The sequence below is a fragment of the Sabethes cyaneus genome, chromosome 3 (assembly GCF_943734655.1).
Source record: "Sabethes cyaneus chromosome 3, idSabCyanKW18_F2, whole genome shotgun sequence".
Taxonomy (NCBI): Eukaryota; Metazoa; Arthropoda; class Insecta; order Diptera; family Culicidae; genus Sabethes; species Sabethes cyaneus.
Genome location: NC_071355.1, coordinates 243,696,203 through 243,711,812, shown reverse-complemented (window position 1 = coordinate 243,711,812; position 15,610 = coordinate 243,696,203). Strand labels below are relative to the sequence as shown.

General features: G+C 37.7%; 1 protein-coding gene across 1 annotated transcript in view; it reads left to right on the top strand.

Annotated features, from left to right (window-relative positions):
- Positions 1 to 834: 834 nt before the first annotated feature.
- The window catches only part of LOC128740985 (protein sickie-like), a 348,009-nt gene continuing 333,233 nt past the window's right edge, over positions 835 to 15,610 (top strand). Inside the window, exons 1-2 of the mRNA XM_053836560.1 lie at positions 835 to 1,254; positions 1,345 to 3,402. Of these exons, the coding sequence (XP_053692535.1) occupies positions 835 to 1,254; positions 1,345 to 3,402 (2,478 nt within the window). The remainder of the gene's footprint in view (positions 1,255 to 1,344; positions 3,403 to 15,610) is intronic.

Below are 15,610 nucleotides of genomic sequence, written 5' to 3'. Positions count from 1 at the left end.
TGGCTCTGGCTCTGGCTCTGGCTCTGGCTCTGGCTCTGGCTCTGGCTCTGGCTCTGGCTCTGGCTCTGGCTCTGGCTCTGGCTCTGGCTCTGGCTCTGGCTCTGGCTCTGGCTCTGGCTCTGGCTCTGGCTCTGGCTCTGGCCCTATCTTTGACTTTGTATTTTCTTTTAGTTCTGGGTTTGTCCCCGTCAATCTTATCATAATTGAATCGGGATTTCATCCTAACATTGTTATTTCAATACCAAATGGTGGTCAAATTTGTATCAAAAGTTTGGTTTTAATGCCATTTCAAGAAAAGAAGGAAACAGTAGTAGAAAGTGAGAGGGGAAAGACTGGAAAATTAGATAAGATAGAGTCATTGATGGAACTTTTATAGGTTCGTAGTTCGGTTCTTTTTACAAAACTAGAAGATCTACGAATTAAACCAAGCTGTAATGGGAGCCAACTATAACCCGATTCGAAACAAACTTTTATTATTATCATAACTTTCGCAGAGAATCTCAACAAACTGATTTAAATTTTAATTTGCTTCATCTGTAAATGTAAAAAAGTAATTTTTTGAAGACAATAGTGAAGCAACGAAATTTTAGATTACGTATTCTGTCTGGTTCTTAGTTGTAATTGGTATTTCACTACATCCAGAATAAAAGCTGTCACGGAAAGAGTAAACGCTTACCGTCAAAAGGATCTTTAACCAACTGTCGCTCCCTGTTTCCCTCGTAAATAAATGTTTTTCGTTTCATTCATGCAGAAATAAAACCACAGCTTAGGAAATCGTAACCTCCGGCGAAGTGCGTCAATGCAGTCCGACATGACCGAGTGCCGTCGCATCAGATGATACCGAGCAGCAGGGTTGCCAGTCCGCCGAAGTCACTGCCAACAGTTACTGCCGCCAGCCGAGGAGCCAAGTGTCACCTGCTGCCGCCCAGCAAAGCCTCCCTCGATTGGGATTCGCCGAGCGGCCAAACGGGAACGGTAAAGCGTAGACCGAACTCGCAAGGGTCGAAGGAGGCGACGCCTACCACCACCTCACCACCACCGGCCGCCATCTTAGAATCCTGCCGACGGCAATCATTTACCATTGAGATAGATATAAAAGCGCAAACCGAACAGAATGACTGCGAACGGGGTGAGGAGTTTCCTGCCGACAATCATTCCGCACCAGCGGACAAAGAAGCCAGTGTTCCTAATCGAGGAAACATGAAAAACGTCGGAGGTGCAAAACAGTCGAAAATAGCTGTACTCCGGCAGAAAGTGAATGACGGCAATAAAAAATCTCTAGGAAAACTCACAACCGGAGAGCAGAAAAGCCCACCAGCTGGCACCAAAGTATCCATCTTCCAGAAAACATCCAATCTACTAGCAAAAACAACGAACGACAATAAATCCCCATCTCAGGTACAGCAAAAACTTAAAAACAACTTAAACCCTCCAAAAAAGCTAGTCAAACAATCAACCATCAGCGGTGGCACGCTGGAGCGCCGCGAGAAGCAATCACCGAGCAGCGCAGCATCCGGCGGCGGTGGTCGCAGTCAGAAAAAAGTTTCCTTCATTCCTAGCCTGGCCGTCGTGGAAGGAGGAAACGGCGGACCGGCAGGGACCGGAAGTGCCTCAATCAAATCCAGTACGGTGAAAGCGATTGTCCGTAGCCGGCAGCATTCGCTCAGCGACACTGGCGTACAGTTTAAAGAACTTTATCGCGATTTTCCGGCAGCGCCGGTCCTGTCAGACGCGGATCAAGTAAACACCCCACCACCGTTGCCACCGTACCGTGAGCCTCCGCCTGCTCCCTGTCCGCACCAGACCGCAGCACCTTCCAGCAACGACAAAGTGGAAGTCATCCAGCAGGATCTAATTTCGATGGAACCTGTCAGCAAGCATGAAGACATCGCACCGACGGTGAAGGAAGCCACCACCAGGTCCAAGCTCAAGGGATTCGGTTTGAGTAAATTAATATCGTCGGCCGGATCGGGGGAAAAGAAAAGCAATAATTATGTGACATTGCCACCCTCGCCTAAAATGAGCAAAATGTCATCCAAAAGTGGAACCGAGCTGCCGGCCCCACCGCCAACACCTCCTCCACCTCCGGCTCCGGAATCACCGGAGAACGACTATGCTTCATCGGATGATATACTTACGAAGCCGGAGTTTTCATCGCTGTTGCTAAAGAATCTCCCCGTCCGGCAGCGGAAAGGAACGGTTCCACACCTTGAGAATTATTGTTTATTTGACCCTTCGGTGGATTTCTTCAACGAAAAGGAGCACAAAATGAGACCCATTCCGGAGTCGGTAGAGCTAGCGGATCCTATTCTGTATCAGAACCCGCTGATTTACGACGCAGTCGACCGGGATTCGGACAATTATTTTACACTGGAACCGGATGGTTTCGATGTGGAAGCAAAAAATCGATTGTCCCTAGAAAAAGTGGAGGAAAAAATAGACGAAATATTTAATAAGACACGAACCTCTTCATCCTCCAGTGGTTCCAGTCCTGATTATCCGTCCATGGTGAATTCCGTCATCGAAACGCCCTCGTCGAATCTGGAATCCACAGACGAAAGTGACTACGGTTTCCGAAATCGGCTAATAGACCAGCTGAAGGTGGTCCCGAAATCGATTTCCGGCTCTATCAACGAAGACCAGCAGCAGCAGCAGCAGGAATCCTCGTACTACGGCGTGGTAACGAAAACAGCTGTCAGCCAGTTCGAGCGCCTTCATCATCGCCAATCAACGTCGCTGCCAAATTCGCCCCTGCAGCAGAGGAAAAGTGATGAATCATCATCCTCGTCACCACCCTCCAGCACAAAGACAACGGATTCGTCCTCGAACGAGGCATCCTCCGCTCTCGGGACGCTCGGTTCGGAAGAACCGTCTTCCTTGAGTCCTCCTCCACCGGCACCACCTTCATTCACCAATCACCCTTCTTCTGCTTCTTCACTTTCATCTTCGAAGGTGACGAAAATTAAATCAGATCTGCCTTCCACCATCGTCAGTAAGGTCAATTTTCTCCCCCTCCTGTCCCATCCGGCCTTTTCGCTTGACTCCCTAAAATCCAGCATCTCCCTGCCTCACTTGCAAAAGTCTTCCACCGGAGCAATCAGCAAGAACAGTGTCCTCTCCCACCTTCAACCTTCCGCTGTTGGCACTGTGCGTAATGGATCGCTCGATTCTACACCGTTGTTTAGCAGGTTGCGAAAGCAGCGCCCACTATCCAGCCATAGTGACGCCGATAGCGGGTTTCTCAGTCCGGTTACTCCACCGGAGGCCACCGTAGGGCAAAGTATTCAGAATCAGATCCTTGCGACGGAACGGCAACAGCATCAGCATCAGCAGCATCGAAGCAGTAGCAGTGATACCGTTGTTGTGCTCGAGCAGTGCGACAGCATCCAGGAACTAATCCAGGTGAGTAGCCTACTGAGAGTGGGTGAGTGTTTTAGTTTGAAATTATTTCCACGCCGATTGCTATTCGATTCCGAACACGTGCAAGCGACCATTGCCTGCGGCAGCAATAGCAGAAAATGAATGATGGCTAATTAAACCAATAGTAGATCGGTTGCCGGAACCGGGGAACCGAACGGGGACCGATGTGTTTTGTTTTAATCAATTTGCCAGCATTTACGTGCCAGGGATCCGCCGGAAAGTGCGTTCTTTGTTTGTCTATTCGGTTGAAGAGTAAAATCGATGGACGGTGAGTGGGTCTGGAATTGCAAAACTAATTATCTACTGCAAAGCTGGTGGATTTAATCTGATAACCGTGTTTGTCTCACCTGTCGCCCAGCTCAGCCTCCCTCCCGCTTGGACCGGTCACAGTGAAAGCGGAAGTATGTTTGTTTGAGATTATTTGTTTTATCAACAGGTTGTTTAATTCGGTACAAGTGTTGGAATTTGCAATTAGCGTTTTAAAGCGAGATAATTGTTGGATTGAATTGCTTTTCTAATTGAAAAGTTATTGTATTTTTAGATTGCATTTGCTTTTGAAACTATTTGATTCATCAAATTGAACATATTTTCTAGTGTAAATTAATTAATATATATCGATTTTGTTTTTAGAGTTTTTGGATTGCCCAGCTCTTCGCTTTTTGGAATGAAAGGATCCAATTATTTCGAAATCCTCAACGATAGATCGTTTATAATCCAAATTATCTGAAAACAAATATATGATGACAAAAAAAACTAGAATTAATGTGAAGGGCCGTTCTATTTTTTAGATTGAGGGCTTCTTTGTTGGCTAATACCTTGGTCCTTGGTGGGTTTCGAGAAGTTTCACAACACGACAACATAAATGCTAATCCTGATCCTAGTTACAATTTGCAGACTGATAATCTGTTTTAAGTATTTCAAAGCGACGTATGATTTAGTCAAGTGAAATAAATCTTTATTTGATAATGCTTCAACATGTTCCTTTTGCCGATGTGACTGATCAAGTTGATTCGATGCGACGCTGCATGGGAACTAATCACTTCCAGCACTGATGCTCAGAGCACAAAAAAACCGTGAAATCGATATTTGAATTTAAAAAATGACGATTTTTCAGCAAATTTCAAATGCCAAAGGAACTACGAGAAACTGCGTTAAGATGTGGTAATCAAATAATGAGTTTATCAAATGTATATTAACTTCTTTATAACGATCACCAACTTTCTCAAAATTTAGAGGCATAAAAAGTAAATGTTTTTCTTAAAAACATAGAAAATGTTAAGAGCCCAACAAACAATTTTGTTGTATAACAGCTTATTGAGCGCCTGTTGCCCGGTAATTAGTTATACAACGGCTGAATAAACTACTATTCAACAAAAATGTTTGTTGGGAAATCTCGCGCAATTTCTTTAAACGATCGAAATAACATTGAAAAATTTTCTTTCGGTGTTCGTCTCTTACGACTATCACAGTGGCTTATGAAATGCAAAGCAGAATCCTAAAGGAGTGTCAAATGAATCTCATAAGAATCCCCGGAGTCCTAAAAACAACGAAACTGTTTCGAAAGAGTCTAAACAATCCCAAAATAGTCTCAAAAGAGCCCAAAAGAATCTTTAAACAGTTCCGAAAGATTTTCAAGGGAGTCTAAAAATCGCCTCAAAACAATCTCTAAGGAGCATTAAAGCAGTTTGGTAAGACCTTAAAAATATAATCGAAAAAGTTTCACAAGAGTCTTAAAAGAGTCTTGAAAGAATATCAAATAATCTCGAAAGAGCCTGAAATGAGTATCGAAAGAATCTTCAAACAGTCTCGGAATATGCTCAAAGGAGTCTAAAAACAGTCTAAAGACCATTTCAAACCTGCCTCGAAAGAGTCTTAAAATGAATTTCAATGAATGAATTGAATTTCAGTCTCTCAGAAGCATCGCTAAAGAGTAAAAAAGTAGTTTCGAATGAGTCTCAAAGGAGCCTAAAATAGTCTCGAAAGATTCTCAATGAAATCTTAAAAGAATTTCAAAACTCAACTCAAAAGAGATTCCAAAGCGTCTGAGTAGAGTCCCAAAGAAGCATCACAACTGTTTTCAAACAATCTCGAACGAGTTTTGAACAAGTTTTCAAAGAATCTGAAAACATAACTTTGGAATTTGTGATAACGTGAGAAATTTCTACTGTAAGAACGTGTTGTGTTCTGTCTATACAGGCTAATCTCAAAATAGTCTTGAAAACTTCTCAAAGGAATTTAAAAACCGACTCGAAATTATCTTAAAAGAGTTTGAAAAGAGTCTCAGAATAGTCCCAAAAAAATAGTTTCGAGAGTTTTAAAAAAATCTCGAAAGAGTGTCAAAGATTCCTACGAATCTCAAAAGAGTAACAAAACAATCCCAAAAGAATTTTAAACGAGTCTCGAAAGAATTTCAAACGAGTCTCAAAAGATTCTCGAAGCAAAAGATAAAAAAAAGTGTCTGCAGAGTCGCAAAAAAGCATCAAAACAGTTTCGAACAAGTTTTGAAACAATCTCGAAAGAGTCGCAAATGAATAATGAGGAATAACGTGCTGTCCCAATCCCAAGTATGCTTTTTCCAGCCATCATTTTGTAATTTTCATCGGTCCTGGTCAGTAACGGAGTAGCAGCACACGGGCGGTATCTTATGCTTATGCTTATGCTAATCTCGAAAGAGTCGCAAATGTGCAAACGCAAATTTCAAAACAGTTTCAAAAGTGTCTCAAAGAGTTTTAAAAGACTCTAAAAAGAGACTCAGTAGAGTCTTAAAAGAGCATCAAAACAGTTTCGAAAGAGTTTTGGAACAATCTCAAAAGAGTCGCAAACGAGTCTCCAAAGGTTCTCAAAGGAGTCTAACAAGAGTCTCAAAACAATCTCAAAAGAGTTTTAAAAGAGTCTCAGCAGAGTCCCAAAAGAGCATCAAAACAATCTCGAAAGAATTTTGATACAATCTCGAAAAAGTCACAAACCGTTCTCGAAAGAATCCTAAAACAGTCTCAAAAGAGTATCAGAACAATCTTAAAAGAGTCTCTAACTAGTCTCAAAATGAGTTTTAAAAGAGTTTGAAAAAAAGTCTCAGCTGAGTCCTAAAAAAGAGCGTCAAAACAGCTTGGAAAGAGTTTTGAAACAGTTTCGAAAGAGTCGCAAATGAGTCTCGAAAGAATTTTAAAAGAGTCTTGAAAGATGCTCAAAGGGGTCTAAAACAAGTCTTAAGACAGTCTTAAAAGAGTCGCAGTGGAGTCTCAAAAGAGCATCAAAACAATTTCTAAAGAGATTCAAAACAATCTCGAAAGAATCTTAGAGAAAGAAAGATTGCCTTTAAATACAGTAATGTTCCTACTGTGTCAGCTCCCGATTTTGTTTACCCCCGATTTTATCCGCTTTTTGTCCCGATTTTGTCAGCCTATAAATTTTGTTTAACTATTGTGCTTTTAAACATGATTTATAAAACTTTTCAACCAGCTTGAAACTGTTCTGATTCTCTGGGGAGAGTTTTTGAATAAAATAATGCCTTCTTGCGAGTTATTCGAGGCCAAAATTAGGGTATTTTTGAAGTAAAAATTCTATAGTTCCTAAACAAACAAATATAGAGGTATACTTTATTCAGCAATGTTGTGTATTTTTACTATTTGTACAATTTTGTAAAACTGGAAAAAGTCATACAACAACTACAAAAACAGCTAAAATAGAAAAACTGATTTAAACGATTTTTCATTTATGAGAAATAAGATTTTTCTATCTGTGCTGAAGAGATAGAAGGTTGCCAGATAACACAAAATCGTAATAGAAAGTTCACATTAAATCGTTTTCATGTCAATTTCACATTGGAATTGTATAATAATTAGAGTATGTCAAATCGAAGTGAACAATAAGTTGTTTTGCAGTCGTGCGTGCCTTCATATACAATTCATGACTGTGAATTATAAAGCAGTATAGACGATTGTAATATTTGATTATATCTTAATCATATATTAAGGAGTATTTAGTTGCGTGTTATAAAAACTACGCAAAAAAGAATTACAAATAATTGTCAAAGCTTTCGCACCTATATCGCCTCCACTTTGGTACATATATGTTCTTATATGGCGTGAAATATAACTTTTTCGTTCAGATATGATTTCGTATATCTCAGTTGCAATCGAGATATACAAACCAAATGGTTTACTGGGTTACTGTTTTCAGCAAAATTTCTTGTAATAATATGCTGTAAAACTTTGCAGAACACATTAATGCATTATATTGAAATTAATTTTAAGAAACTCTTCCAAAGGTTTCATAAACCTCAAAACAAGTTTTCCCGCTCAAAACTAATACACACCAAAAAAGGACCAGTGTGCTGTAACCGGTTTATTGAGCTTTCGGTTGGCTAATTGAGGGTTAAAATTTAATTTTTCGTAGAAGTCTTCGAAATTGCAAAGTTTTAAGTCTTGAATTTTGAAAAAATGCTCGAAAAATTTTTTTCCCGATTTTGTCAGTTTTCCCATTTTGTCAGCCCAAAATTCAACATGGGGCTGACAAAATCGGAATAATACTGTATTCTTAAAAAGGAGTCTAAAAGGAGTCTCAAGACAGTGTCAAAACCAACTCTAAGGAGCCTCATAGTTAATCTCAAAAGACACTTCTTAACAGAGTCTCAAAAGAGCATCAGAGCTGTTTTAAACGTGTTTTAAAACAATCTCGAAAGAGTCTTAAAAGAGTCAGTCTCGAACGAATCTCGAAAGGGTCCCAAAGCAGCCTTAAAGGAGTATCAAAATAAAATCCAAAAAGTGTCAAACGGGTTTCGAAAGAATCTCAAAACAGTCTCGAAAGTTTCTCAGAGTATTCTAAAAAGAATCTTAAAAAGAGTTCTAAAGGTATATGGGAAAAGTCTCAGCACAGTACCAAAAGTGCAGCAAAACAGTTTTGAAACAATCTCAAAACAGTCTCAAAGGAGTTTAAAAATTACTCTCAAAGGTCGCTGCTTAAAAGAGTTTTGGGGAAATCCCAAAAGAGCATCGAAGCGGTTTCCAAAGATCTATTTCTATAGAGTCTCGAAAGAATCTTTAAACAATCTCGAAAGATTCTCGAAGGGTTCTAAAAAGAGTCTCGAAACAATCTCAAAAGAGGCTTAAAGGAGTTTGAAATGTGTTTCAGAAGTATCTTAAAAGAGCATCAAAACAGATTCGAAACGAATCTCCAAATAATTTTAAACCAATTTCAAAAGATGCTCAAAGGAGTCTCAAAACAATCTAAAAATAGTCTCAAAAGAATCTCAAAAGAGTCATAAAAGAATCTGAAGAGAGTTTCAAATGAGTTTTAAACGAGTCTTGACAGAGTCTTAAAATAGTCTCGAGTGTTTCTCAAAGGAGTCTAAAAAGAATCTCAAAACAATCAGTGTACAGGAGGCAGTGTAAATGAATCTGCAAAGAGACTCAGCAGAGCCTCAAAAGAGTTTCGAATAAATTATGAAACAATCTCGAAAGTGTCTCGACAGAGTCCCAAACGAGCCTCGAAAGAATTTCAAAAGAATATCGAAACAATCTCAAAAGAGTCTTGAACGAGTTTCGAAAGAATCTTAAAACAGTTACGAAAGATTCTCAAAGGAGTCCAAAAATAGTCTTAAAATTCTCTTAGAATATTCTCAATAGAGTCTTAAAAGAGTCCCAGAAGAGTCCCTTTAAAACAGTTTCGAGAAAGTTTCAATACAATCTCGAAAAAGTATCAAACTACTCTGGAAAGAATCTCAAAAGTGTTTCAAACTAGTTTCGAAAAAATCGTAAAACAATCTCGAGAAATTCTCAAAGGAGTCTAAAATTAATTTTAAAAGAATCTCGAAAGAGTTTAAAAAAAGTCTCAGTACAGTCCCAAAAGAGCATCAAAACAGTTTTAAAAGAGTTTTAAAACAATCCCGAAAGCGTCTTAAACGAGTCTCGAAAAAATCTCAAAACAATCTCAAACAAGCCTTGCAAGAAAAGCAGTCTCGAAAAATGTTCAAAGAAGTCAAAAACAATCTTAAAACAGTCTGAAACTGAAACTCAAAAGAGTCTCAGAAAAGTCGACAAAAGCATCAAAACTGTTTTGAGAGCTTAAAAACAATCTCGAAAGAGTATTAGAAGAGTCTTCAACGAGTCTCGAAAGAATCTTAAAACAGTCACGAAAGATTCTCAAAGAATTCTAGAAACAGTCTCAGAACGATCTCAAAAAAGTTTCAAAAGAGTCTTTAAAGATTCCAAAAAGCGCCTCAAATGAGTTTCAAAAGATATCAAATGAGTCTCAAAAAAGGCTCAAAAAGCAGTTTTAAAAGAGTCTCAGAATAGCCTCAAAGGAAAATGACAGGAGTTTAAAAAGTATCTCGAAAGAGAGCCTTGACTATTTGGAATCTTTCCTTATCCAGCTACACCTCAGCTCCAATATCCCTTGGAGCCCCAAGTTCTCTGCCTGCCATGTGTACTTTCTTTCAGATTCCAATTAAAAAATCCCGACGGATTCCAATACAAAAGTCTTGCCAGTTTCCAATGCTCTGCAGTTGAATACTGCTTGACTAAATCATACACCGTTTCGAAATCCTTTAAACAAATCACCAGTCTGCTAATTGTGCTCCCGGGTCGTTTCTAGGATTTGGTACCAAGTAAGCATTGCGGCTATCGTGTTGCAACCTTCTCGAAAACCAGTAAGGTATTAGCGGCGATTCACTCGAGAAAACAGAAGGTATTTTTTCGAAAGTGGATTGTAGCACTAAGTTTTTGTTTTGCTTTACTAGCCGCTAGTGTCAATGTCAAAGGAACAGGTTGCGGAAAAGTACTTTATACGCCAAATTAAGCAATGTTATGCCTTGATAGTTCTTTTTATAATCGAGTCAATCTTCCTTCTTATAAATAGGGAAAATGAGATCATCCGACCAATCCAACAATCTGCCCAAGTAACAATATGGGTTTTATTACACTCTTATGATGGCATTTAAGACCAAAATTGGTCATGAAAACCGTCATAAGAGTACAATAAAACCCACATTGTTGCTTGGGCGGTATTTATTTATTCACCCAGAATTCTTTCAGAAGTTCGATCGAGCCGTTACACAGTGATCAAATTTTGAAAAATCGCGGACATTAGCAATTGGGTAAAAAATGCGTAATTTTTGAAGGGTGGTGTCTTCGGAGAAATAATAAAATATAGCGCATCTTTCTGCACTACTAGGGTGACCGTGAATTCACATATTAGGGTGATACAAACTTTTGTTTTTTTAAATAATTTCAAAAAAAAATTTTTTCTTCGAAAAGTTTCAGAACATACTAAAATAAGCAATTTTGCTTAATATAGTAACTATCTATTTCTTACTGGTTGCGAAATATAATGATGTGCCAAAAAGGAACACTTAAAAATCAAATATGCTCAATAACTTTGCACACATTTTTTTTATTGTTTTCAAATATTCTACAAAGTTATTCAGTATGCTAAAATACATATTTTCTCTGAAGACTGTTTTTTACGTAGATGCATATTTAATGGGATATAAAAAATTTTATCAAAAAATAACACATTTTTCAATTGATTTTTCTAAGATTCCTTTGGAGTGCTCTTGATGGAAATATTTTTTTTATAGATAAAATATAGTACTTTCACCTAATAGTTGTCTGGTTTGTTCGAAGCTGCCCGAAATTTAAAAAAAATTTTTTGAATATAGTAAATTTTTTTTTATTTATTTTATAACTTATTAAATATGCGTCCTAGCGACAAACAGTGCTCAATGAAAATGTGTATTTTAGCATATTGAATAACTTTGTAGAACACTGAAAGCAGTAAAAAAATCATGTGCAAAGTTATTGAGCAAATTTGATTTTTAATGGCTCCTTTTTAACACATCACTATATTTTGCAACTGGTAAGAGATAGATAGTTAATGAATTCAGCAAAGTTGCTTATTTTAGTACGTTCTGCAACTTTTTGAAGAAAAAAAATTTTTTTTTTAAATTATTTAAAAAAACAAAAGTTTGTATCACCCTAATAGGTGAATACACGGTCACCCTAATAGTCCAGAAAGATGCGCTATATTTTATTATTAAACTTCTCTGAAGACATCACCCTTGAAAAATATCGCGTTTTTTACCCAATTTCTAATGTCCGTGTTTTTTCAAAACTTGACCACAGTGCGTTATCTTCCTTCATAGCTGCCTTGCCTTTCTGCGACTGCGTTCCCTTTATGGGCCCGTCTGGAACAAATCTTTCAAAATCGTATGTTTTACCTTTGTTATACTATAACAAAGGTTTAAAAATTGGTCGAAAAACACGAAATTGATCCGAGGCCCGGAGGGCCAAGTCACATATACCAATCGATAGGGTTCGACGATTTGAGCAATGTCTGTGTGTGTGTGTGTGTGTGTATGTATGTAATGATTTTTTCTATCGCCTGTTTCTCAGAGATGGCTGAACCGAATCGTTCGCTATTACTTTTGTTTGAAAGGTATTATTGTCTAGTAGATCACTATTGAGTTGTTTCGTGATACGACGTTTCGTTTAAAAGTTATAAGCAAAAATGTGAAAAATACGTGACACGGGTTTCTCCGGAACTACATGACCGATTTCAACGATCTTAGTATCAAATGAAAGCCCTTATTAAAGCTAAATTGTTCAGGATATTTTTATTGAAAACAAACAAGTAGTTTAGAAGTTAGTCTTAAAAAACCTGTTTTGACAAGGTAATAATTATCGCCTGTTTCTTAGAGATGGCCAAACCGATTTATGCGCTATTAGTCTCATTTGAAAGATAATATATCCTAATAGATCACTATTGAATGATTTTTTGATTGGACGTTTAATTTGAAAGTTATGAGCAACCGTATACACCACACCAAAATTAACAATAATTTAGAATGATTTTAACGAAGAAAATTTTCCTAATTTCAATTATTTTAATATCAAACGAGAGGTTTTCACACTACGAATATATATGCAAAATTTCATAAGAATTGGTTTTACCGGTCAAAAGATATTAACCCTCGAACACTCGCGCCAACTTTTGTAATACAGTTACTCGCGCGCAAAATAGTCCCAAACCAAAGAAAACGTGTGCAAGGGAGTTTTGACTGGGAAAACTTGGTTTTAAGTTTATTAAACCATTGTAAGAGTTACTTGAAATTGAAAGCTCTATCGTCTGGTAGAATTTAAATTTTGATTAATCCCCCTAAAAGTGAAATAAAAAATTTATTTTTCTTCAGTGTCAATATAACACATTGATGTGTTCTGCAAAGTTATAGAACATATTATTACAAGAAATTTTGTTGAAGACAGTAACCTTCTATCTCTGCAGCGAAGATAGAAAAATCTTATTTATTGTATATGAATTTGTAAAATCAGTTGTTCTATTTTTGCTCTTTTTGTAATTGTTGTATAAGTTTTATATGTACTACAAAATTGTACAAATAATAAAAATACACAACTTTGCTGAAAATAGTATACCTGTATGTTTGCTTTTTTAAGAACTGTAGAACTTTGATTATAAAGAATGCCCCAATTTTGACTCCGAATTACTCGACTACCAGCAGACGGATACATTTTAAACATTTTACATTTGCTGATAGTTTTGCTGCATACATTTTCCCAACAGTTTAAATTATTAATGCATTGAATAATTATGACATTTTGCGCACAATAAGTTTGTTGAAGAATATACGTTAATTAAACAACGTTTTGTAACTTTATAACAATATGGCGTTGGAAAACCTACACGTGTTGTATCAAATACAACAGCGTGAGTAACCGAAGATTAATAAAAATTGATGAAAATTATACAAGAAAACTCTACTGATGTGATTCAAATAGAATAGCCACAGAGAACAGACATCCAAGCAAAAGGTCCCCACTTGGATAAAACTTATGTCAAATTAGTTGGGAAACTATAGTGATGATGTTGCTGAAGGCGCATAAAATTCTACACTAAACTCACAACAACTAGCTTCTGGCGCTAGCATAACGCTTATAGTCCATATAAACTAGCGCCAGAGGAGCCAAAGGTTGTCAGTGTGCAAATCAAAAGAATCATTTAGTTGGGAAACTATAGTGGTGGTGACGCTAGCATATTAGGTGATTTTAATTTGAAATTTTATCCAACAATTCCCAAAAAATTTGTTCGTGAATGGATGTCTGTTCTCTGTGGAATAGCATTACAGGAAACTATGCATAGTTCAAAAACCTATAAACTAGACCTTTACTAAACAATGTATATGTTAAAGAATAAGATTTCCTCTTACAACTTACTTTTATTTGCACTTACTCAGATTAATAACAACAGATTAATAATAACTTACTTATCCTTACTCAGCAATTTCATGAAAAAAGGATCTATCAAAATTTAAAAGTGTTCTTATTTTGATCAAATTTTGTAAACTTATTCAATTTTCAAAAATTTTATGTAAACCAACGCACTGCGTAACGATAACCAATAGATGAATTATGTTCCGAAGCCGTGTCGATTTCTATCTCAAATAGCAAGTAAGACCGTATAACAAAGGTTCCTTTCACCACTAGGTGGATTAAATCGGGTTTTTTACATAGCGTACTATTTTGTAGCTTTACAAGGAGGATGTGTTTCGATAAGTTTATTAATAAAATATGTCATTAAGGTTATGTTTTTTAAAATCCGTATAGAAAAATATGGTGTCTTCGCAAAAGTTGTAAAATGCACCAAAATAGGTACTTAACGTTCTTGAAAACAGTAACTCTCTATCTACAGTTTGTAGTAGAAATACATTGAAATTGTAGCAAATAAATTGATAGAATAAGTATAAGGCTAGAGATAGAATATTTATATTCGGAATATTTTGTATTCAGCAATTTAATTCAAGCAAGGGTTTTGCACAACTGCCAAACTCAAACCAAATCAGTTATATGTTCCTGATAAACGATAAACATTCGGCGCTGATCGATTCGTAACCGTCCTCACCGCACCTGCTTTGTTTGGAATGCCATTTTATCCCGATCAGGAATCCTTGCGTACGCTTCAGTCCCCCCAATAAACAAGCAAAGGATCAACCAACCAAACCAGCAGCGCCAGCGGGTGCAATTGATTGATAAATTGATAAACAAATATTCCAACCCGTGAAGAACCCGTTTCCGTTATCGGTGCAGCAGATTTTCCGCGGGCCATAAAATTTGTCCACAACCGTTAATTTAAAAGCACTATCCGGTTCGAACGGTAATTTGAGCAGCATTAATTAATGTTCACCGTTGAAAAACATGAATAAATTGTAATTTGAAAATTACTCCATGACTGCAGCAGCATCGTCAGTAAACAGCCTTTGACTAACCTGGTGGAAAGCGGAATCGGTTTGCTCCCACCCCACGGGACTGCACGGTGAAAGGATTCCTGCACGGAGCAAAATGGAGAAAAAATTTCACATCCATTATGCAGAATATTTTCATTCCGATGAATTCCTGACTAAAAGTGGCCGAGCCAAAAAACGTTAATTATGATGTGGTCGGTCAGTCCGCGGTAGAGCCCAGTGAATCGAAGAACAAAGAACTGACTGACCGGAGAAGAATAGCCCTCGAGTGAATGATGATGTTGTCTGGTCATTCCATTCCTCGCGCGGGGCCCGTTCCCGAGTAAGGGTAAGTCCTCCGGATGATGGTGTCAATAACAGGAGTTTTGGCGTTGTTTCGAAAGCTGGCAGCAATCTGCCAATCGGCCGGTCGGTCGGTCGACTCCGATCCACCGCAGGCAATTTATTTGATAACAAATTTTTTGGTTCACAGATTGTGTGCAGCGATAACATTGCAGCAGCAGCAGCTGGTTATGTAAATGTGACGTTATTATAGCGGTCGCTCAAATGCAAATGCAGAATGATGCTGTTGTTCTCATCCCGTTTAGTATCCCAAGGCTGGCCGATCGGAAACAAGCGGTATTTATTGCTCTGTCATTTAATGTTTTATCACAGCAGCGAAGGCTAATGTTAGTGCTTTTAGTTGATGGATTTTGAACAAGAAGGAACAGAGACCATTAGGGAAGTAAATTGGTCAGTAATTGTATAGTGGGAAAAATAATGACTAAAATAAGCATACAATTTCATGTTATCAAAACACATCTCATATAATTTTATTAATTCTACGTTCGTTTTTTTTTCACTGGAAGACACCTCTCCATGCAGACATGAAAAACAACTTCTCCCATTCCCGTTACCCTCGCCTCGAGTCACTGATCAGAAGCTGCTAGTTGACGTAAT